The 24,448-nt window shown below is 42.0% G+C and overlaps 2 protein-coding genes across 2 annotated transcripts in view; both read right to left on the reverse strand.

Moving 5' to 3' along the window:
- Positions 1–10,363: 10,363 nt before the first annotated feature.
- LOC125379935 lies at positions 10,364–11,584 on the reverse strand. Its single transcript, XM_048395833.1, has 3 exons — positions 11,550–11,584; positions 11,050–11,281; positions 10,364–11,016 (listed from the first exon to the last, which is right to left on the reverse strand). The coding sequence occupies exons 1-3, from the start codon at positions 11,582–11,584 to the stop codon at positions 10,711–10,713; spliced, it is 573 nt and encodes a 190-aa protein (XP_048251790.1). The 3' UTR covers positions 10,364–10,710.
- A 1,566-nt stretch (positions 11,585–13,150) lies between these two features.
- The window catches only part of LOC124138695 (carbonic anhydrase-like), a 33,913-nt gene continuing 22,615 nt past the window's right edge, over positions 13,151–24,448 (reverse strand). The window contains exons 2-8 of the mRNA XM_046505489.2: positions 21,272–21,304; positions 20,169–20,336; positions 19,800–19,948; positions 18,865–18,957; positions 18,182–18,248; positions 16,881–17,038; positions 13,151–16,180 (exon numbers count right to left, since the gene is read on the reverse strand). Of these exons, the coding sequence (XP_046361445.2) occupies positions 15,977–16,180; positions 16,881–17,038; positions 18,182–18,248; positions 18,865–18,957; positions 19,800–19,948; positions 20,169–20,336; positions 21,272–21,304 (872 nt within the window). The 3' untranslated portion in view covers positions 13,151–15,976. The remainder of the gene's footprint in view (positions 16,181–16,880; positions 17,039–18,181; positions 18,249–18,864; positions 18,958–19,799; positions 19,949–20,168; positions 20,337–21,271; positions 21,305–24,448) is intronic.

Genomic DNA, 24,448 nt, shown 5'->3' on the forward strand with positions numbered 1-24,448 from the left:
AAAACAAGTACTGGCCGGCTCGGAGTCAGTATACTGTGTCTGAGTGGGGTATTCATGTTAGACTGCGGCATGGTATCTCAGTGGGCTCGCACTATGAATCGGTATCAGTCTAGAACAAGCAGGTACACGCATGCACGTGCATGCACGTCGCTATATAAGTGCAATAATTTTGGACGCAACCTTAAACCTCATTTAATCTTAACCTAACATTTAGTTGACTCCCTGTGATATAACTACGCAAAACCCAGCCTAACTCACTAATTCACCCATTCATCCAGGTGAGTATGCTTTAAAAAGGCAAGGCTGGTTCGCCCGATAGCTCCCTACCCCGGTGCATTGGTGTATTTGTAGACTTGCATCTAGAGGGCGAGGTACCACGGGGCCGACATGCGTTTAGCTTGGAAACCAACAGAATGCAGGTCGGCCTGGTGAAACTCCAGGCAGGTACAGTACACTACGTTTATAACGAACACGCTTATAACGAACTGACGGATATAACGAAATGTGTTTTGATCCCATCCATTCGCTGTATATTTACTGTATATATGCTTATAACGAACTACGGTTATAACGAACTAAAATTAGTGGTCCCTTTGAGTTCTTTATAGCCGTAGTTTACTGTTCATCGGATTATGTGAACAATGGCAATAAACGATTATTGTCGGGGGACCATTTCAAAACTTTGTCCGCAAATCCCATCCTGAAATCCTGTCAGTCCGGAGTCAACTGCTGGAATTTGGTCTCAATATATTTGTATATTCGTCTCTTAGGGGGCCTCTTGCCTCCAGCCTCGTATTAGAGCAGCAATGGTTTTCTGTTCTGATCTCGGGAAGTTGACAAGCTGGAAGATTGAAAGGTAAGCCTCGGCAACTAACTTCTTAAGGCGACCGAGCCAACTCTCAAGGTGATAGGGGCGGTCGGGTAGCCTAGTGGTTAAAGCGTTCGCTCGTCACGCCGAAAACCCGGGTTCGATTCCCGACATGGGTACAATGTGTGAAGCCCATTTCTGGTGTCCCCCGCCGTGATATTGCTTGAATATTGCTAAAAGCGGCGTAAAACCATACTCACTCACTCACTCACTCAAGGTGATAGTTGGACCTTGGACCGTATCGTGGTGGTTCCACTGATGTAGCTGGAGACACCCTTCGATCCAGTTGGTGGTCACATTGTCAGCAAGCACTCTGCATCGGGGTTGTTGACATCGTGTCCAGAACATCTACCCACTACTCCCCAACCTGGCCTATCATATCAGTGTTATCATAAAGTAATGAAAAATGATGTATTATATAATATATCAACGTTAAATGTGGTGTAAGATGGAATATAGTGCTGTAAATTTCATTTGCTTCTTCAAGTATACAATAGGAAATTAATCTCCAGAATGTAATCAATGATAATTACCTTATCAGTTTGTTAACTATAAAAACTATTTTTGCGTGTGACTAACAACCTTGACATGTGTTCAGGTTGGCACTTTATCGTGTTACAGCTGTCATGTTCTTTTAAGTGAATCCAATTAATAACTGAAAACACTATACCTATATCTATATCTATATCGACAGCTGGGACTGTCAGATTTATGGGTAAACGTGCCTAGGAGGTATTTCTTTAAAAATACAATATCAAACCACTCCTTCAAGTGGGTACCGATTTCAGTTCATGATATTGAGCCACATTGAACAAATCATTAAAGACTAATTAACCGACAACAGGCGATATTGACATGCAGAGCATGCGTAATACATCATTGTAATTTGAACAAGTATTGAAGTAACTGGATGCAATTGGACACATTGTTAATGACCAGAAATATCCAGAAATCGCTGTCAGGGAGCCAACGTTGTGGTTCATCACGCGTACAATGACGTCTATCGGGAAAACGTTTGACCTTTTGAAACACGAATCTTTCTGTGGAATTGGCATAAAATTTTACGTTGCTTCGGCATTGTTCCAGCAGTTTTACAACCTCTCTGTAGGTGAGGTATTTTTTCGTATGTTTAAAAAAAAAATTGTTAGTTGTATGAAAGGCTATTGCCCCAAATACATGAGATGCATACAATGCAGTACAGGATCATTTTACAAATAGATCCCCATGTTTCATGTCAGTACATTCCTGGTCTTGAAGGCGTATTTGTAATGTAAGACAACAGATTTAAATCTTGATAATTTGTCATAAGGTGAATAAATTGTTGGGCTGGCGGTCGAATTGCATACTTATTTGGTATGCATTTCTTTCGAATATCTTTTAAGGATGGACATATACAGGTGAAATGATACGGATCCTCGATAGTGGTTAGATTACACAATGTACTTAATCCATTTGGGAATTTTGTGGTGTCTCCCAGTGTAAATATTAAACTATTAAACTCAAGCACGAGCATAATCGGCAGCAAATGTACACAGGTTACACAAGTATTTCTCTGCTTCTAGGCATATCTTAAAAAAGTGTATCATATTCATATCTAGTACCAGATGATAATATATTAGACCATTCTTGGCTGTACATATCTTTCAATCTGGTTTATATAAGGTGAAGAAAACTAACTATACATCCAACATCTTGGTAAACCCAAGCATAGCCAAAACTTGAACTAAGCAGAATAAGTCTAACATTAATTTCCCACCTCTGTCGACCTACTGAATCAACATTAGATGATATTTCGTATGCCTTACGTGGAGGTCTGTGAGATGGCATATGTAGTACTTTTAGTCAGTATTTAGTCAGTATACCATTTCTCACACTGTTTAACAATTCCACCTTAAAGAAAAACAATTATTGTAGTTTTCGACAGGTTATCATTTATAGCACAGAGCTATATCATTACAGTAAGGGCTGAGCAGAAGGGAAAATATAGGGTGGCACAGCCACAGCAATTTGCATGTCAGGTTCTGCTTGGACTAAGAAGACGACTTAAAATGTTAGCAATCGAAAATCTAAGGTGGCCGCCAAACTTCCTTAATTGTTAGAGGGCACGGGTAGCCCAGTCGTCTTAGGTACCGCGATTCGCTGTCCCTTGGGCATGCCTGCACCTATGATTGTGGGTTCGAATCCAGGGTCGCCCCGATTATATTTCTAGGTTTGTCAGCACCATACCCGTGCTCGTGGGTTTCACCGAAGTGGTGAACGTCTGAGACCTGCATCACTTCGGGATTTCCTCCCACATTAAGCTGACACGCCGCGATATAAACTGGAATACAGTAAAAAACGGCGTTAAACCCAACTATCTCACTCAGTCATTACCCCATGAGTCAACTGGCCTTTGAAATGAGTCTGCGAAGGCAGTTGTCTATCTCGCGGGGAAGAGGAGGAGCAGCACTAAAGCCCAACTGTCTTTAGAGATTTGAAGAAGGTCTGCCATGACTCTTTTTTAAAATCGTCTTTGATGTGTCTTACTTTTGACTTGGCTGCTCGGTCTTGGATGAAAGCTGATCCATTTTTGACCTATTAAGTGCTTTTTACACACTCTCCTATTTGTGCTATTTCCCTGTTCCACCATGGTTCCAGTGTTTTTCCGGTTTTGTGGGCTTTATTTTGAATTGATTTTTCAGCTTCGACGATAATTGCTGAGGTGGGGTTTTGGCAAAGAAGATCAGGATTATCTGAGGCAATTACTGAGGATTTGAATGATGTACATTCCTTCCTGAATTTTAGCCTTTGCATAATCCCATTTGGGCTGAGGGTTGGGCTGTTCCTCTAATTGTGGTGGGGCTACTTATGTATAGGAAGGTGGTCGCTTCCCCAAGTGTCAGCATTGACATGCGTTTGGCAATGTGAGGCAAGTTTGTTTGCGGCAATAGTGAGGTCAGTGGCTATTACGAGTTATGTCCCTTCTAAGTCTCTCCTGTGGCGCCCAGTCAAGGCGATCTGATCGAAAATCAAGATCTATATTGTGATAAAACGGGTCTTACATTGCGAAGTGCATCCAATCAGGTGAGCACCTTGATTAAAAACATGAAAAGACTTGGAAAATATCTGTTGACAACGAGTAGGCAGTGCACATGCTTTGCAAATCCTGCAATCGACCGAAATCTGCATTACAGTTTGCGAACCGGATTTCGTTTTCATTGCGCGTTTTTTGATTGAACTATGCATAGACTCGTTAGGCAACTCCATAATTCCAGCCTCATTCGGCAAGGGTGGAAACTGGACTTGTATAGTCAGTTAACTCCCTTGCCTCGGGAAGATACACTTGGACATACATATTGATACATAATATTATGAATTTTCCTCTCGGAAAATGACTAAATGTATCAAGGAAAATTGATATTCGCAACAAAACCTCAAACATTTGTTTCCCTTTAATGGACCTTTAATGCCAGGCGACAGGCAGGGTAACAAGAAGTACCAGCTTTTAACGCCTTTTGGCATGAACATGACGGGGAGCGAACATCCTTCCGCTCTCCTGGTAGATGCTCTGTCAACTAGCCCACGGAGGCGGTCGACGTCTGTAGAGACAGGCGGAGGGATATCTCACATCACACAGCCAGTCCCTAGGGCCCAGTGGGGAGGAGGAGGAGGAGAAGGTTAAAGCGTTCACTCGCCACGCCGAAACCCGGGTTTCGATTCCCGACATGGGTACAATGTGTGAAGTCCATTTCTGGTGTCCCCCGCTGGAATATTGCTAAAAGCGGCGTAAAACCATACTCACTCACTCACTCACCCAGTGGGGAGACCGGGTGAGATGGCCCCAGCGACCTATATGCTTGCCCTTCGAGATGACATTGACTTGTGTGTCATCGTACCCAAACGACACTGAAATTGCTCCATGATATCAATCAATGGTTTTTTTCTGTTCTATTCGCCGTCATATAGCTGGATAATTGCTGAGTACGACGTTAAACAACAGATGCTCAATGATGAAAAACATGTTGGTATGTTGTTTTTGCCTTGTCACTCAGCTATATTCCAGCATCTTAATAATCGAATCTGGACTTAACAATGCAGTGATTAATATTGACAGCAACGATCTGCGCCGTTGGGGGCAGTGACCAAGCAGCCGATCTTGACCAGCCGATCTTGACCAGCCGATCCACTTGGTCGCCTCTTGCGACAAGCACCTAGGTTATTGGGGACCTATTCAAACCCAGAACCACCACGGGAGGCTGGCTTGTTCTCCCCCCGCGAAAAATTCCTGCTAAAATAGCCCCCTAGTAATGATACTTGTCGTGCGCGATTATTAGTGGTAAGCTTACCTGCTGATTGCGTGTCATCGGTGCTCATGCTGTCAACCACTGGTTTGTGTTGTCAACACACGATTATTTAAAGTTCGTCGCGATACAGCTGTAATATTGCTATCTGCAGCGTTAAACAACATCCACTCACTCACTCACTCACTGGATCTCCTGTTATATGGCGCAAGAGTGTTGTATCGAAATAGCTGTCTCGGACTTTGTTTCATTAAAATATTCTGAGTCACGATTTTCTTGAAAGGGAAAGGGGGCAAAGTCGTCAGTGCAGAGTTGCGTCCCTTGGGTCTATGATCGTAGGTTCGAATCCCGGTTCGCACCGATTATGTTTCTAGGTTTGTCAGCACCATACCCGTGCTCGTGGGTTTCACCGAAGTGGTAAACGTCTGAGACCTGCATCACTTCGGGCTTCCCTCCCACATTAAGCTGACACGCGAGATGCAACTGGAATACTGTTCAAAGCGGCGTTAAACCTCACGAATACACTCGGAAGGAAAAGTTTACCATCTTAGCTGCACTTAATGTTTATGGTGTGCAAAGAAGATTGGAGAAAGACAACGTCAATCAAATAACATTTCGAAAGTTTATTATGATTATTTGACACACATTTAAGACATGAGATGTTAAACTGTTAAACGACAAATTTTCTGTTTTTGAACGAACAACATGGCAACCAGGAAATGGACAGAAAGCACAGGGACGTTGAGGAAGATATGAAAACAGCAAGCGAGAGATGATGATTATCATAAACAGCAACAGCAACAACAATAATAATACTAATACTAATGAAAAACAATCAATGGTATACAATGGTAATGAACGACTTCCATCCATTTTGTATTTTCTTTCATGATCAAATATAAATATAATTCAAATCCAAATTCAATTCCATAATTATTGAATAAAAATCTCTTTCATAAACCACAATAGCCACATATTTCTTGAAAATGATTTACTGCCTTGTGCGCCGTGTGTCATAGATGTATTGATGGATACGCCCTAATTCGTTCACACATTGTAGTGGAAAAAACAGGCATTGATGCTGCATAGCGTCGTATAGGCACGTTAGCTGACGCAAGTTGTAGAAACTGTTCATGACAAAATACGCCCCTTCCTGGTCAGAGATTAGTAATTTTGTAAATATTTCCTCAGAAAATACTTCCAACAGAAAATATGGGAACGATACATTTGACCCTAATTTTATTTCATGTTTTTTTCAGCGAGCCTCAGAGACGAATTGGACATTCAGAACTGATTACGCCATCCTTGATGACGCATCTTCATCCACCTTGCTCAGGACAGGAGATGTTGATTCTGATCCGTTTTAACACGTATTACTAACACATGTTTCTTGATTTTTACGGGTTCTTTTTAATTCAAAGCGTCCTAGCAACACATTCAATATCAACAGTTCTCTAATTCTCGCATTCGTGAAGAGTTTTCACCGAAATATGGCCAAACACCAGGCTCCAGACGAGAGGTGTTTGTACAGGATGTCTGACAATATGTACAGTGATAACTCGTTAACTCGAATCCCATTTGGTTGTCTCAGGAATTTTCCAGTGTGCAGTGGTTAAAGGTTAACGTCAAACACTGTCCCTATAGATCAAATTTTATGTACAGTGATAACTCGTTAACTCGAATCACATTAGACTGCCTCAATAATTTCCCAGTGTGCAGTGGTTAAGGGTTAAGGTCAAAAACTGTCCTTATAGATCAAATGTTATGTACAGTGATAACTCGTTAACTCGAATCACATTAGACTGCCTCAATAATTTCCCAGTGTGCAGTGGTTAAAGGTTAACGTCAAAAACTGTCCTTATAGATCAAGTTTACAAAGTTAGTAAAGTAAATTCCTCAAAAGGACACTATTATGATTTGTATAAAGATACCCTCTCAATAGAAGACTATTTATTGTATTTATCTCATAACTTACACATTTACTAAAATCAGAACCACCAACCACCGACTCCTAATTGAAGCCGGTAGATCGTATAACCTCAATAGGGAAGATAGACTTTGCTCTCCATAAAATTAAAATTGGTGATGGGTTTCATTTTATACTCGAATGCCATGAATTGGACAATTTAAGAAATTAATATCTCCCATTATATTGTTGTAAATATCCAAATACTGATAAACCTGTTTCACTTATGACTTGTTCTTATAAACCTCTCCTCTTACGACTAGGCCAGTATGTAGAATGTGGAGCGCGTATGCTCCACTAACTGTTGTCTCATTTCTTTGTATATTTGTCTCGCTTGTCAACTTCTTCATGTCACCACGGTGATTCATGAGAAAATATTTTTTCTTCTTCTTTTTTTCTTCGTTAACTCAAATTCCCTTTAACTCGATTAATCTTTGAAGATAACATAACTGAAGATAACTGTTATGGCCACGGCAGAATACATATCGGTACTTTGGTCTAATTCGGCAACCGCTTATCTCGAACTAGGGATAGCACGACATAATGTCTTTAGTTCCCAAAGTAGTGAAGTCACGAGTTTCCATCGTACACGTAACGGACGTGTTGTAAGCTATCAGAATAAATACGAACTATCCGGTCTGTAATCCGCCCCTTATTTTCTGTTTGGAATACAATTGACGCATATCTAAATCGCAGGCTCTCTATATTTTCTTTAGAAATATAAAATAAATAGTAGACAAACGCCAATATTCTTTATTACACTTGTATATATGTTATCCTGCTACGCAACCAACTCACGACTAATAGTCAAGAACGTTCAGGTATCACACACGATCACACAACAGAAGCATATATATATATATTGGTCCCAAAATTTTTAATTATGTTGTCTATATATATATATATATATATATATATATATATATATATATATATATATATATATACATTGGTCCAAAGAAGTTTAATTATGTTTTCTATATATATAATAAGGGCAAGTCTTTTCCCTCATTGGCATTGATATCTCAGTATTTGCTGGGCCTACATCACACTAAACAATACTGCCTCATTGTATGTCACCACAACAACACTATACATTTACAGCGATACATTACCTACATGCATTGGGTAGACTCAACAGCAAAACCTGATATTGTTCCGCACAGAGCGTGCCTGCTGCACACCTACCTATATCCCGATCTCTACATGATACAGCACTCTGTCTAAACCGATCTCTACATAATCCAACACTCTGTCTAAACCGATCTCTACATGATCCGGCAGTCTGTCTAAACCAATCTCTACATAATCCAACACTCTGTCTAAACCGATCTCTACATGATCCGGCAGTCTGTCTAAACCAATCTCTACATAATCCAACGCTCTGTCTAAACCGATCTCTACATGATCCGGCAGTCTGTCTAAACCAATCTCTACATAATCCAACACTCTGTCTAAACCGATCTCTACATGATCCGGCACTCTGTCTAACCCGATCTGTGATGATCCGGCACTCTGTCTAAACCGATCTCTACATGATCCGGCAGTCTGTCTAAACCAATCTCTACATAATCCAACACTCTGTCTAAAACGATCTCTACATGATCCGGCGCTCTGTCTAAACCGATCTCTTCATGATCCGGCACTCTGTCTAACCCGATCTGTGATGATCCGGCACTCTGTCTAAACCGATCTCTACATGATCCGGCACTCTGTCTAAACCGATCTCTACATGATCCGGCACTCTGTCTAAACCGATCTGGGATGATATGGCACTCTGTCTAAACCGATCACTACATGATCCGGCACTCTGTCTAAACCGATCTCTACATGATCCGGCACTCTGTCTAAACCGATCTGTGTATTATCCGGCAGTCTGTCTAAATCGATCTCTACATGATCCGAAACTCTGTCTAAACCGATCTCTACATGACCCGGCACTCTGTCTAAATCGATCTCTACATGATCCGGCACTCTGTCTAAACCGATCTCTACATGATCCGGCACTCTGTCTAAACCGATCTCTACATGAACCGGCACTCTGTCTAAACCGATCTCTACATGATCCAGCACTCTGTCTAAACCGATCTCTACATGATCCAGCACTCTGTCTTAACCGATCTTTACATGATCCGACACTCGGTCTTAACCGATCTCTTCATGATCCGGCACTCTGTCTTAATCTATCTGTGTATTATCCGGCAGTCTGTCTAAACCGATCTCTACATGATCCGGCACTCTGTCTAAACTGATCTCTACATGATCCGGCACTCTGTCTAAACCGATCTCTACATGATCCGGCACTCTGTCTAAACCGATCTCTACATGATCCGGCACTCTGTCTAAACCGATCTCTACATGATCCGGCAGTCTGTCTAAACCGATCTCTACATGATCCGGCACTCTGTCTAAACCGATCTCTACATGATCCGGCAGTCTGTCTAAACCAATCTCTACATAATCCAACACTCTGTCTAAACCGATCTCTACATGATCCGGCGCTCTGTCTAAACCGATCTCTTCATGATCCGGCACTCTGTCTAACCCGATCTGTGATGATCCGGCACTCTGTCTAAACCGATCTCTACATGATCCGGCACTCTGTCTAAACCGATCTCTACATGATCCGGCACTCTGTCTAAACCGATCTCTACATGATGCGGCACTCTGTCTAAACCGATCTCTACATGATCCGGCACTCTGTCTTAACCGATCTCTTCATGATCCGGCACTCTGTCTAAACCGATCTCTACATGATCCGGCACTCTGTCTAAACCGATCTGTGTATTATCCAGCAGTCTGTCTAAATCGATCTCTACATGATCCGAAACTCTGTCTAAACCGATCTCTACATGACCCGGCACTCTGTCTAAATCGATCTCTACATGATCCGGCACTCTGTCTAAACCGATCTCTACATGATCCGGCACTCTGTCTAAACCGATCTCTACATGATCCGGCACTCTGTCTAAACCGATCTCTACATGATCCAGCACTCTGTCTTAACCGATCTCTACATGATCCGGCACTCTGTCTAAACCGATCTATGTATTATCCGGCAGTCTGTCTAAACCGATCTCTACATGATCCAGCACTCTGTCTTAACCGATCTTTACATGATCCGACACTCGGTCTTAACCGATCTCTTCATGATCCGGCACTCTGTCTTAATCTATCTGTGTATTATCCGGCAGTCTGTCTAAACCGATCTCTACATGATCCGGCACTCTGTCTAAACTGATCTCTACATGATCCGAAACTCTGTCTAAACCGATCTCTACATGACCCGGCACTCTGTCTAAATCGATCTCTACATGATCCGGCACTCTGTCTAAACCGATCTCTACATGATCCGGCACTCTGTCTAAACCGATCTCTACATGATCCGGCACTCTGTCTAAACCGATCTCTACATGATCCAGCACTCTGTCTAAACCGATCTCTACATGATCCGGCACTCTGTCTAAACCGATCTATGTATTATCCGGCAGTCTGTCTAAACCGATCTCTACATGATCCAGCACTCTGTCTTAACCGATCTTTACATGATCCGACACTCGGTCTTAACCGATCTCTTCATGATCCGGCACTCTGTCTTAATCTATCTGTGTATTATCCGGCAGTCTGTCTAAACCGATCTCTACATGATCCGGCACTCTGTCTAAACTGATCTCTACATGATCCGGCACTCTGTCTAAACCGATCTCTACATGATCCGGCACTCTGTCTAAACCGATCTCTACATGATCCGGCACTCTGTCTAAACCGATCTCTACATGATCCGGCACTCTGTCTAAACCGATCTCTACATGATCCGGCACTCTGTCTAAACCGATCTCTACATGATCCGGCACTCTGTCTAAACCGATCTCTACATGATCCGGCACTCTGTCTAAACCGATCTGTGTATTATCAAGGGGTCTGTCTAAACCGATCTCTACATGATCCGGCACTCTGTCTAAACCGATCTCTACATGATCCGGCACTCTGTCCAAACCGATCTCTACATGATCCGGCACTCTGTCTAAACCGATCTCTGTATTATCCGGCAGTCTGTCTAAACCGATCTCTACATGATCCGGCTCTCTGTCTAAACCGATCTGTGATGATCCGGCACTCTGTCTAAATCGATCTCTACATGATCCGGCACTCTGTCTAAACCGATTTCTACATGATCCAGCACAATTTTTCTAACCGATCTCTACATGATCCGGCACTCTGTCTAAACCGATCTCTGTATTATCCGACACTCTGTCTTAACCGATCTCTTCATGATCCGGCAGTCTGTCTAAACCGATCTCTTCATGATCCGGCACTCTGTCTAAACCGATCTGTGTTGATCCGGCACTCTGTCTAAACCGATCTCTACATGATCCAGCACTCTGTCTTAACCGATCTCTACATGATGCGGCACTCTGTCTAAACCGATCTCTACATGATCCGGCACTCTGTCTTAACCGATCTCTTCATGATCCGGCACTCTGTCTAAACCGATCTCTACATGATCCAGCACTCTGTCTTAATCGATCTGTGTATTATCCGGCAGTCTGTCTAAACCGATCTCTACATGATCCGACACTCTGTCTAAACCGATCTCTACATGATCCGGCACTCTGTCTAAACCGATCTCTACATGATCCGGCGCTCTATCTAAACCGGTCTCTACATGATTAATACTCCGGCACTCTATTTCAAGCGGCCGCTACACTATCCGACTCCCTTTTAACCAACCCTACATAAACAGGACCGCTTACTAATCCAGCCTTCTTTCCGTGGTCCTCATGACCCGATTTCATTATGCACTTAGAAGATAAAAAACCGTTACTCCTCTCTCAAGGTCGGAACGAGGACAAGGCTAGCTTCCCACAACTTGCAGGTTGTTTGGCCGGCAATTAATCACGGCAATTAAATCTGTGACATCAACCATGTGTACTCCTCTGGCGGCAGAAACAAAACACCACGCATATGGTAGAAGGATATAACTCTAACTAGATGATAAGAAGATGTTGCTTGTAATGAATAATTGTTTTGGTTTTGTTGCCAACCTGTTATAGTACCTACTCCCAGACATGAACAAGGTGAGGTGTGATGGGGTTTAACGTCGCGTTCAAGATTATTGCACTTATATAGAGACGTGCATGTACGTGTTTGTGTGGCTGCTTGTACTAGTCCGGACTGATGCCGATTTATAGTGCTAGCTCACTGAGATACCATGCCGCAGTTTAATATGAATACCCCACTCAGACACAGTATACTGACATCGAGCCGACCAGTCCTTGTTTTAGCCCCTTAATGCCGAGTGCCAGACAGGGCAACAACAAGTACCATCTTTTAACGTCTTTTGGTATGACGCGGCCGGGGATCGAACCCCGGACCTTCCGCTCTCCGGGCGGACGCTCTACCACTAGACCACGGAGGCTGTCAGACATGAACAAACTGCCTAACTGTATTTAAAAGTAATCTAAATAAAACTAAATTTTTAAAAAAGTGAAAAAAGAAAATCTCCGGCGCATTAGAGATTTGCTTCAGTTAAATGTGTCTATTCATCTATTCAGTGGCTTTCCTTTAGTATCACTTAAAAGACGAAAAGCTTGACCGATAGGTGTTGGGTGCGAATCGGCATCACTAGAAGCGCAGGTATAATCTCCAAGAGAAGTAGCAAGATAACTATGGATTAACGGTTTTGGAAATTAAATAGATCAAAATCACTAAACCGAACACATGTATATCAAGTGCGAAACCGGTTCTTATACACAGAGGTGTGTAAACGGTTAAATATATCTTCTAAAATGACTTTAACCTGCCAATGAAAATATTTCATCCATAACACATTTTCCTACCATTCCCCAAAACTCAACTTTTAAATTCTTTGTTTAGTTGTTGTTTACGCCGCACTCAGCAATAATCCATCTATATGACAGCGGTCTGTTAATAATCCAGTGATTGACATAATGAGCATCTATCTACGCAATTGAGATTTATACAACTTTATAAAATGTCACTATTATTTATGTATATTCAACAAAAGACAAGAGGTATTGTTAGAAAATAATTTATTCGTATCTTGGCTTCAACTAATGTACACACCAACTTCACTTCTGTCACTTGTCAGAGCACATCAGGGAGAGTTCACTCCCTTCATCGCCCCGTTTTTATGAACACATGTCAGTTATCCAGACACCCATTCTGTGTACACAAACCGAGGTAAACGTTTGCCAGATCACGAGGCAAATAAATTAAAATTTGGGCAAACGATTTCAAATGAGCAACCTTGACAAGGACACTCTTCAATTACAACCATGCATGCGAGCGTCTGGCATTAGCGTTGAACAGATGGACTGCCGGGGGTTAAATCAAGCATGCTCCCACATTTGCTTCGACAGAAATGAACCTCAGCACTCACACCTTGTCCTCTGTATGTCCAGGGCTCGCTTTTCGGTAAACATACCCCTGGAGCCATTCCCGTGGTTCTCACAATCTCAAATTACCCACCCTTGATTTCCATTCGCCAATTTGATTGGCTACGCTTCTCAGTCTAACGACCAATCAGAATGTGAGTGACAAACCAGCCTGTTGGGTTGCCGATTAACATCATGGCGGCCTGTCCCATTGATAACTATAGAGTTTGCGAGAAATTCGACATTGATAGAATGACCGAAAGGGCAAATGAAAGCCCTCAAAAATCTTTTTGATGGAAAGGATTTTTTTATGTCCATTAAAACTAGCGGGGGCTTTTGTTACCTCCCTTACCCATTTTCGTTTTTTCTTATCTCCACGTTTAATTGGTCGGTAAATGTTAATGAAAATCAAGGGCAGGTAATTTAAGATCGCGAAAACTGAACGGATTCAGGGATTAGCGTAGGTTTACCGAAACGAGAGCCCTTGGGGTAGAGAGAATGCTAAAATCTTTGAGCTCACTGCTTGTGCATGGTTCACACGTGAAATCGTTTGAAGGTCATGACGTAAGCGCGCATGATTACTGGCTAATTCACGTCGGATAAGCGTACACAGTGTTTGCCTTAATCTTACACTAAGCTACACCGTATATTCCGTATAAGCAATACATTTGACACAAGACAGAACACTGAAGTTGATCTGACCGCTTAGTTAGCTCGTGACCACTGCTATAATAACTACGGTAATAATTCCTACACAATATCAGAGAGTGTCGAGCAGACTAATATGTCATGGAAACGCCATAGCTGAAATACACGAAAGGAGTGAGTGAGTTTTTACTCAACAATATTTCAGTCATACCTCACCCCGAAGAAGTGGCTCAGTTCATAGACGTTCACCGCTTTTACGCACGGGTATGGGATTCGAACTCAAGACCACCGGATCTTGAACCAAGGGACGCAACTCTTACATCCCTGGTCCACCTGTGCCGATTCTTAGTCGTTTTTTACTTTTGTTTAAGGAAATAACAGTAATTACCCACACAGGTTACTACGAATAAATTTCTTCTTGTAAACAAGAATACAACTATCTCTTCAGCCTAGAAACGCTTTCTAATATGGCAGAGAGCTTAAGATTCATATGTGGCCACTGTTGACTGATTGTCTGTTATGCTCGATTGCGCATACGTTAATGTAATGTATGTATTAATTCACAAATAAATGACAAAACATCAAAACAAAGCAAACATAATTCCACCAAAATTGATTGAGCAAGATAATACAAACGTAGGTTAAACCTGATTACATCTGTATAGTAAAGTATTGCACTGTAAAACCGCCTATAACATCTTTTGTCTTAGGGATTGCAAGTGTATCAGCAATAGTAAATGTGGCATTTGTTTTAGTTCAATTTCTTTCTGTACTGTTCATGCAAGAATGGTAGAAGGAACGATTGGATGCTAGTGAACAGGCTAGTTAACATAGGATCGGACATACAGTCCATGTTTGGAGTCAAATGACTCATTTATGTTTTATGTTTTACAGTGCAGGGTTAAGGCTTTAGTTCACACTCAAAATACAACTTAAAACCGCGTAACACTTTCTTTTTAGAATGCAAACAAAATAATATAAATAAATGAAATTTCCAAGCATGACAGATGCACAATAATCAAACAACACATCACCATTCATACCGAGAACAAATTGTACAGAAAAGTGAAAGTAGAATTCATGTCATGTGACCAAAGGCACTGGCATAAGGCAATACAAGGCACCGTGCAAAATGTTGATTAGTTTAAGAAATCCCGGGAATATAAATTAAGGTGAAATCCTTAATGCTATGCATTATAAACTGGTCATTTAGATCATCTCGTGATTGGAATATATATGACATAAATGCAGCATAAATGACGTTGTTATAGCGTCATTAGACTGAAAGTGAGCCAATCAAAGTAAAGTAAACCATAAACCATAAATTCGGCGGTTCCATTATGATTAAAGTGTGTCTTTAAATCTCCTCTATTTTATGATTCACTCGGATTCAGTTCGGATTATTCATCCCTGGTAAGTTTCTTGTAGTCCCTGAACACTACTACAAAGCTCAAATCTTGTGGTATATGAATCCATAAACTATTAACCTGTTTGCTGGAAGTGGGCACCAGTCCACATACTTCAGTATCTTCAAGGCACCGCATCTATATATTATGCACATCTAGTATTTGTTACACTTACAGATGTCTCAAATAGGACCACTGACAAACATTTTGGTCAAGTCACACATTGCATGTGTAGCTCCTTTTACAGTTCTGTAAACCGTGTTATTTTCTTATCGCAGGTATTCACTAAGAACAAACGGAGAGAGTTATCTCCCATGGAGACTGGTAATGAAAAGGGAAATAACTCTCGCGTTTTTTGGGTTTCCATAATGTCATATAGAAATCCCTGAGAAATGGTCATTGAGAAGCTTTTAGAACATGCGCGACAGAAGGCATGATAGAAGAGCGAAAAGAGCGAGTGACAGATGGACAGAGGGACGGGCACCAGCGTTAGGGTTGAAGTTGGCGTACAGCTTTCGGCTCCCCAGTTGTTGCACGGGGCGGTAGTTGTTGTACATGTTGTTGTTGCCGTCGTCGTTCTGTTCCCCAGCTTGCAGCGTTCGGAATACAGCCATCTATAAGAAACATGTATCCAGAAGTTAGTGTTTGTTACATCATCACGGAATTATGTTTGTGATATAAGGTCCCTCTTAATAAAAAAAGGAATTGTTTGCGTGTTGTTTAATGCCGCACTCAGTTATTTATTAATTGAGTGAGTGAGTGAGTGAGTTGGGTTTAACGCCGCTTTTAACATTATTCCAGTTATATCACGGCGTGTCAGCTTAATGTGGGAGGAAAGACCGAAGTGATGCAGGTCTCAGACGTTTACCACTTCGGTGAAACCCACGAGCACGGGTATGGTGCTGACAAACCTAGAAACATAATTGGGGCGAACCGGGATTCGAACCCACAATCATAGGTTTCTGGCGTGCCCAAGGGACGCAACTCTGCACAGCGAATCGCGGCGCCTTAGACGACTGGGCCACCCGTGCCCCCATTTATTTATTGATGATGATGATGATCATCATGTACTGGGATCGATAGAATATTTGTTATTTGTTGTTCAACGTCGTACACAGCAATTTTTCAGCTATGTGATTACGATCTGTAAATAATCGAGTCCAGACAAGACAATCCAGTGACTGATGTCATGAGCATCGATCCACGCAATTGATAATTGAAATACTATATAAATAAAAGTTCAACACTTGAACGGGTATTATTTAGCTAAAATACGTACCTAAACATTTTATCAAGGAGGGAAAGCGATCGTACCTGTGCAGCTGTGATCTTGATTGTTTGTGGGAAGACGGACCACGTGACGACCTCGTTGCAGTTGGGGGTGGTAAGGCTGCCGGAATAGCGGTAGAACTCGTCGAAGGAAGAAGGAAGAAGTTCATTCAGCATGAATGCTGTCACACTGGTAGTGGCATCTGTGAAACATAAATATTTACATGAATACCATCATCATCATGAATATCATCATCATGTATATCCCCATCATCATGAATATCCCCATCATCATGAATATCATCATCATCATGAATATCCCCATCATTATGAATATCCCATCATCATGAATATCCCCAAATCATGAATATCATCATCATGAATATCCCATCATCATGAATATCATCATTATGAATATCCCCATCATCATGAATATCCCCATCATCATGAATATCCCCATCTTCATGAATATCATCATCATGAATATCCCCATCATCATGAATATCCCCATCGTCATGAGTATCATCATCATGAATATCCCCATCATCATGAATATCATCATGAATATCCCCATCATCATGAATATCATCATCATGAATATCCCCATCATCATGAATATCATCATCATGAATATCTCCATCATCATGAATATCATCATCATGACTATCATCATCATCATGAATATCCCCATCATCATGAATATCATCATCATGAATATCTCCATCATCATGAATATCTCCATCATCATGAATATCATCATCATCATGAATATCATCATCATGACTATCATCATCATCATGAATATCATCATCATGGATATCACCATCATCATGAATATCCCCATCATCATGAATATCAGCAGCAGCAATCATTATCACGTTCATCATTGCTACCCTATATCGTCACAGGGTGGAGGAGTGGTTCCGAGTACGCTCGTCACAGCGAAGGCCCGGTTCGAATCCCAATGGTTACATTGTGTGCAGCAAATCGCGACGTGACATTACGGCGTAAACCTGTACTCACTCACGTATTATCCCCACCATCATAATGATAATAATTTCATCATCAACAATTTGTCATTTGTCATTTGGGGACAATTCGTGTCATTGTTGCTGGAGCATTGCTACAAGATGAGCCAATCGGTAGGCATAATCTGAAATATCTGTCAATACCGGGATTTGTTTGAGTGGCGGGTGCTACCTGTAGAGCAGGACATGCTTACCCTTTCGCGAACACCCAGTGTCATCACGGATTTTCAGTGATCCATTCATATAATTTCTCCCTCTATTTTGCATTTTACGCCCATTGGAATCTGGTTATTCTGCATCGCTGACGTTTTATATTACCTTTGGCAGTGACGCTTGGAAGAGCAGCAACGATCTTCTGGATGCCAGGGTGGCTGGTCTCGCCGATCTGCAATGGTTAAAATGCAAGTTAGATCCTTTCAACCACCAGTATTGAAAAGTGAGTGTGTATGGTTTTACGCCGCTTTTAGCAATATTCCAGCAATATCAGGGCGGGGGACACCAGAAATGGGCTTCACACATTGTACCCATGTGGGGAATCGAACCCGGGTCTTCGGCGTGGCGAGCGAACGCTTTAACCACCAGGCTACCCGACCGCCCCAGTATTGAAAAGGATTCATTTGCCTCTTGTCTCGTCAGCACAAAATATCGGACAATTACTATGGGATAAATTATTCGCCAGAGTCATATTTCGTGTTTGATATCAGACACTACTATAGCTGTGGACTAATCGGTTATAACGAACTGTTGGTTATTACGAACTTTAATCATTCAGAAATGATGATTAACATTTTTGTTCATGAAAGAGTCGAACTTCGGATATTACAAACTGAGGGTACTTCGCAGTTCGACACATCCGGAGCACATCTTCGTTGTGCTGTGGGTATAATCGTCCTGTTCGTAACACTCTGTCGTTTCATAGATACGTTCACGAAAGTATTCAGATGTCTCTATGGTGAAAAAAATGCAATGAGGGTAAGGCACACAAAAGAAATACTTTTTACCTCGAAGAAGAAACCCAGGACGGCAAGGCCGTCGGAGTGGCCTGCTGCATCGGAGATGCCGCTGTAGGTGGACTTGTAGTTGACGATGTGCATCTGGAAACGATGAAGTGTGAAGTCAATGAATTGAAAATCTTTGCGATACGAATCACGATGTTGATTTCACGATACGATACATATTACGAGATATTTACCCGATATTCGATACATATCGCGATATTACCCCGATGTTGGATACATATCGCGATCTTTCCCTCAATGTTCGATACATATCGCGATATTACCCCGATATCGGATACATATCGCGATCTTTACCTTAATGTTCGATAAATATCGCGATATTACCCCGATGTTCGATACCTATAGCGATATTTACCCCACGATGTACTACGGCCTTCACATTATGATGTGATACAAACCCTAATGCCGATACATGTCGGGTATTTACCGCAATTTTCGAAACACGTTGCGATATTTACCTAGCATCAAGACCTGTATTAATTTAAGGTACAGTTAAGTTATCTCACGCTTAACTACATTCCCCGACATTTTCCCAATGTTCAATACATATCGTGATACGATATGTTTCATATGTCATATTCGATAATATTATTTAATAACCACACGTCATGATGTATATGATAGTATTTATTTAAGAAACGACTTTAATGTGTTTATGGTGGTATGTACGTCAAAACTGGTGTGTATTCATTGTAAATATATTTAACAATAAGATACGCTCGCGATGAAGAAAGTCGAGTGAAGGGGATGGAGATATCAGAACAGCAAATCACCTTGTATTAAAGATAACAACAGACAACAACTACTGAAACGCGAGTTGCTGTTGTTTATATATGACGTTACCGTCACCGACTTAACGTCAGCTATTGCGGAGACGGTGGATAGCCCAGCCGTTACGGTGTTCGCTAGAAACCAACCTCCATTGGGAATCGGTTTCCACCCACGGTGTGTTCAGATCCAACTGCATCGGTTTTGCCCCAGTGAAAGTGCAGCTGGGCAGTGTTATAATCTCCGGTCAGTCCTCCCCCCGACACCTTGACCGATGCCCCTGCGATATTCAGCTGGGCTGAAGAAGAAGGGGTGAGAATAAACTGACATTTACTCTTGTTGTAACTCGGTGTTTTATACTGAAACCAATAAATATATTGCAAACATCAACGAATACTGTTCCAAATTTTTTTTTTTTTTTGTCAACGCACTTCGCTGGCCTGTTCGATGCTTACACTATCGATCACTGGTTTGTTTGACCCGGGTTGGGTACCTGGAAATGTAGGCACGTTTCTCACCTGTGTGGCCATTGTTAACAAGGTTGAGGGTCAACGCTGTTGTGGTGTCAAACTTGTCCAGGGTGAAGGGGGCTAGGGTTGACAAGGTGGCGTCGGTGGGGACGATGTTGATGGGGGACTGACTCGACAACCCGCATGTTGCACTGACGTCGGTCCAATGACTGGGGCCTGGAGAAAAAGCAGATCAATGCGTGAAGTGAGTGTGTTTCTCTTAACGCCGCTTGTATCAGTATTTCAGTTATATCATGGCGGACCGCCTCCGTGGTCTAGTGGTAGAGCGTCCGCCCGGAGAGCGGAAGGTCCGGGGTTCGATCCCCAGCCGCGTCATACCAAAAGACGTTAAAAGATGGTACTTGTTGTTACCCTGTCTGGCGCTCGGCATTAAGGGGCTAAAACAAGGACTGGTCGGCTTGGAGTCAGTATACTGTGTCTGAGTGGGGTATTCATGTTAAACTGCGGCATGGTATCTCAGTGAGCTAGCACTATAAATCGGCATCAGTCCGGACTAGTACAAGCAGCCATACAAACACACACACGTACATGCACGTCGCAATATAAGTGCAATAATCTTGGACGCGACGTTAAACCCCATTTCACCTCACCTATATCACGGCGTGAGTAAGTGTGTGAGTGGGTGGGTATGGTTTTACACCGTTTTTAGCAATATTCCAGCAATATCACGGCAGGCGACACCAGAAATGGGCTTCACACATTGTACCCATGTGGGGAATCGAACCCGGGTCTTTGGCTTGACGAGCGAACGCTTTAACCACCAGGCTACCCCACCGAGCTTATCACGGCGTGAAGCCCACAAGCACGTAACCTACGAGCACGGGATTGGTGCTTGCAACCCAAGGATCATCATCGTGACGAATGTTTTATTCGCATCCACGATCAGCGGATCCCGGAAAGGACAAGGGACGCAACTGATCATTGCGCTGGGTGGAATTCATACATTTAAAGGGTGTGCCTCATTTATGAAAAATAGCCTTTGCATCCATGATAAATTAAGTCACAAATAATACAGCGGGTTTTATAAGAAACTGGGATTCATTAATTAATAGATGACTGAATTTGAAATAATTCTGACGACCAACACTTACCGTCATCGCCGAAATAGCCCCAAGATGAGGATCCTGCAAACAAAAAGAAGTTCATAAGTTCACGGGTATTTGATCTATTTTGAAAAATTATCCATAAATACAAGAAAAAGTATACAATATAGTAACACTTAAGGTGAGTGAGTGAGTTGTGTTTAACGCCGCTTTTAACAGTATTCCAGTTATGTCACGGCGTGAAAGCCCGAAGTGATGCAGGTCTCAGACGTTTACCACTTCGGTGAAACCCACGAGCACGGGTATGGTGCTGACAAACCTAGAAACATAGTCGGGGCAAACCGGGATTCGAACCCACAATCATAGGTTTCTGGCGTGCCCAAGGGACGCAACAGCGAGTTGCGGCGCCTTAGGCGACTGGGCCACCCGTGCCCTCTAACAATTAAGGACGTTTGGCGGTCACCTTAGATTTTCGATTGCTAACATTTTAGGTCTTCTTCTTAGTCCAAGCAGAACCTGACATGCAAATTGCTGTGGCTGTGCCACCCTATATTTTCCGTTCTGCCCAGCCCTTACTGTAATGATAGAGCTCTAAATGAAGCAAGTCTATATTTCCCTCAGGATCAGGTCCAATGTCACTGAGGCTCCTTTTCAATTTAAAAGGGAGTAGCTGGTTTCTGACAAAAATATAAATTTCAGAGACTAAGCATAAGTCAAAGCGTTAGTTAACATTTAGACTAAAATCTAGTCTCTGAAATGAACATATCGTACATAAAAAAAACAGTTGTTCAGTTATCTTAATAAAAATATAATAAAAAGGAGCCCAGTGACTCTCTTCATTTTCAGATACTGAAGTGATCTAGACTTGCCAAACATTATAGACTTGCATGGGCTGTATTTGATATATATTTGTATCAGGGTCTGTAAGACAGACTAGTTAACATTCAACCATGCTGTCTTCGAGGGCAACCACTTGGAACACGAGTTGCCTGTTTCATGTCAAGAAATCACATCAGATCAGATGCCCTGGAGTAGTTTCTTTTGTGATAACCCCGACTGGTGGCTGTGTAGGCTGGCGCTTTGCGATATCTCCCGTTAAATATACCACCCACGAGAGAAATGTACGGAAGCCTTTTAGGGCCACTTGTTAATTTCTTGAAATTTCAAGATACAAAGTTGGAATTTCAGGATATATACTAAGTTGTAATTTCAAGATAATAATCCTAACGTTTCAAGATAATAAGTCAAAATATAAGTCAACGTATGTATGTTGAAATTTCAACTAACTTTTTGCGAAAAAAAGAAGTGGCCCTAAAAGGCTTCCGTAGATGCACACGCCTCCACCGCACTCGAGCTGTAACTGGCCCGTCTGTAACGATGCGAAGGCTGGCTTGCCATTCGCTTGTTATCAAGTCAGAGATTGACGTCATTTATATACCAAAGGATAATAACTCTCCGTTTGTATATGTGCTGCAAACAGCTTACATGCTAAAACAAGAGGTGCTCTGTTGCCATGTTGTGAGAGTTTCTCAAGTGAAATATACACCCCAAAAATGCACTAAGGGACCTACCCTTTGATATTCTGGGGGTGTAAGCAGGGATTTTATCGAAAAAAACACAAAAAAACAACAGTGTCCCATCCCTACTCATATGTGACCTCGTGTCTTTACAATAATCCCAGCGGTTTAGCGACACCACGGCACTTCGTCACGAAAACGCTGAACAAATATTAGCTCAATTAAGGAAATGGCTGATGAAAAGTATATAAAAGCATTTGCATTTTCTAGTTCGGATGACTAAATAAACTTTTCTAGTGCCGCAAATGGCTGGGTCAGGGTCACAGTTTGATATATCCCGCAAAATAAACATCAACCTACGACTCATAATATTTATTCATGCACCTGTGTTTCTCGATGACACTGTTTGTAATATTTCCTGTGTTGATTTTACTATTCAAATAGTTTGTGTGTCACATCCAAAGGAATAGTCATTGTTTAAATCAAGGAATATCAAAGACGAATATCACCCCTGCATATTGTTGTCAGTCTACCACTTCACGCTCAAACTGCACAGTACCCACAAATAGCTCTATAAACTTTTATTTATAGATGTGATTCAAGTTTAATTGGCCATTTTATCATAAATTCTTATCGCAAAGCTCCCGAGCGGAAACAGGTGTACTTGTATATTTTCTGAATATAAACACACGTCAATTATGTGCCTTGAAATTTTGGGAGTAATCAATTTCATGAAGCGTATGTAATACAATCACGTCAATTTACACTAACAAGTATCCATCTCCAAGAGATCTAAGGATGAAAATCTCTTTAACTCGTGTCAATTTCACAGGCTCTGGAGATTGCGTTCTGTCGTCACTGAAATTGGCTATATATATCGGAATGGGATTTCAAGTAGTGCAGATAATGTGATCCGACAGAATGGAGGCAAAAGAACATAGGTTTCTGGCGTTCCAAAGGGAAGCAACTCATCACAGCGAATTTCGGAGCCTTAGACGACTAGGCCCCGTGCCCCTAGATGAATATGTATTATGAGTGAGTGAGTTAGTATGGTTTTACGCCGCTTTTTAGCAATATTCCAGCAATATCACGTCGGGGGTCACCAGAAATGGGCTTCACACATTGTACCCATATCGGGAATCGAACCCGGGTCTTCGGCGTGACGAGCGAACGCTTTAACCAATAGGCTACCCGACCGCCCCTTCATAGAGTGAGAGTCAAACAGTGTGAACGTTGGAGCTTGCATTATTATTTTAGTGAATGAGTGAGTTTGTTTAACGCCGCTTTAAATCGGGGCGAAACGGTATTCGAACTCACGTTCATAAGTTTTTCTGTCGTGGCCAAGGGACGCAACACTTCACAGTGAATTGCGGTTCAATAGACGACAAGGACACAGTGCCCCTAGATGAATAAATACCGGTATTACCTTAATTATCATATTATTATGAAATAATGTCACCCTTTCGTGAAAGCCACGAGCACGGACATGGTGCTGACAAACCTAGAAACATAGTCGGGGCAAACCGGGATTCGAGCCCACGATCATGTTTGCTGGAGTGCCTATAGGACGCAACTTTGCACAGGGAATTGCGGAGCTCTTAATTCAAATGACTACCGTTTCGATCACCTATTTAAGTGAAAATCATTTCTGAAGTTTAAGTGAGTGAATGAGTGAGTTGGGTTTAACGCCGCTTTTAACAGTATTCCA

The sequence above is a fragment of the Haliotis rufescens genome, unplaced genomic scaffold (assembly GCF_023055435.1).
Source record: "Haliotis rufescens isolate VD_foot unplaced genomic scaffold, xgHalRufe1.0.p SCAF_15, whole genome shotgun sequence".
Lineage (NCBI taxonomy): Eukaryota > Metazoa > Mollusca > Gastropoda > Lepetellida > Haliotidae > Haliotis > Haliotis rufescens.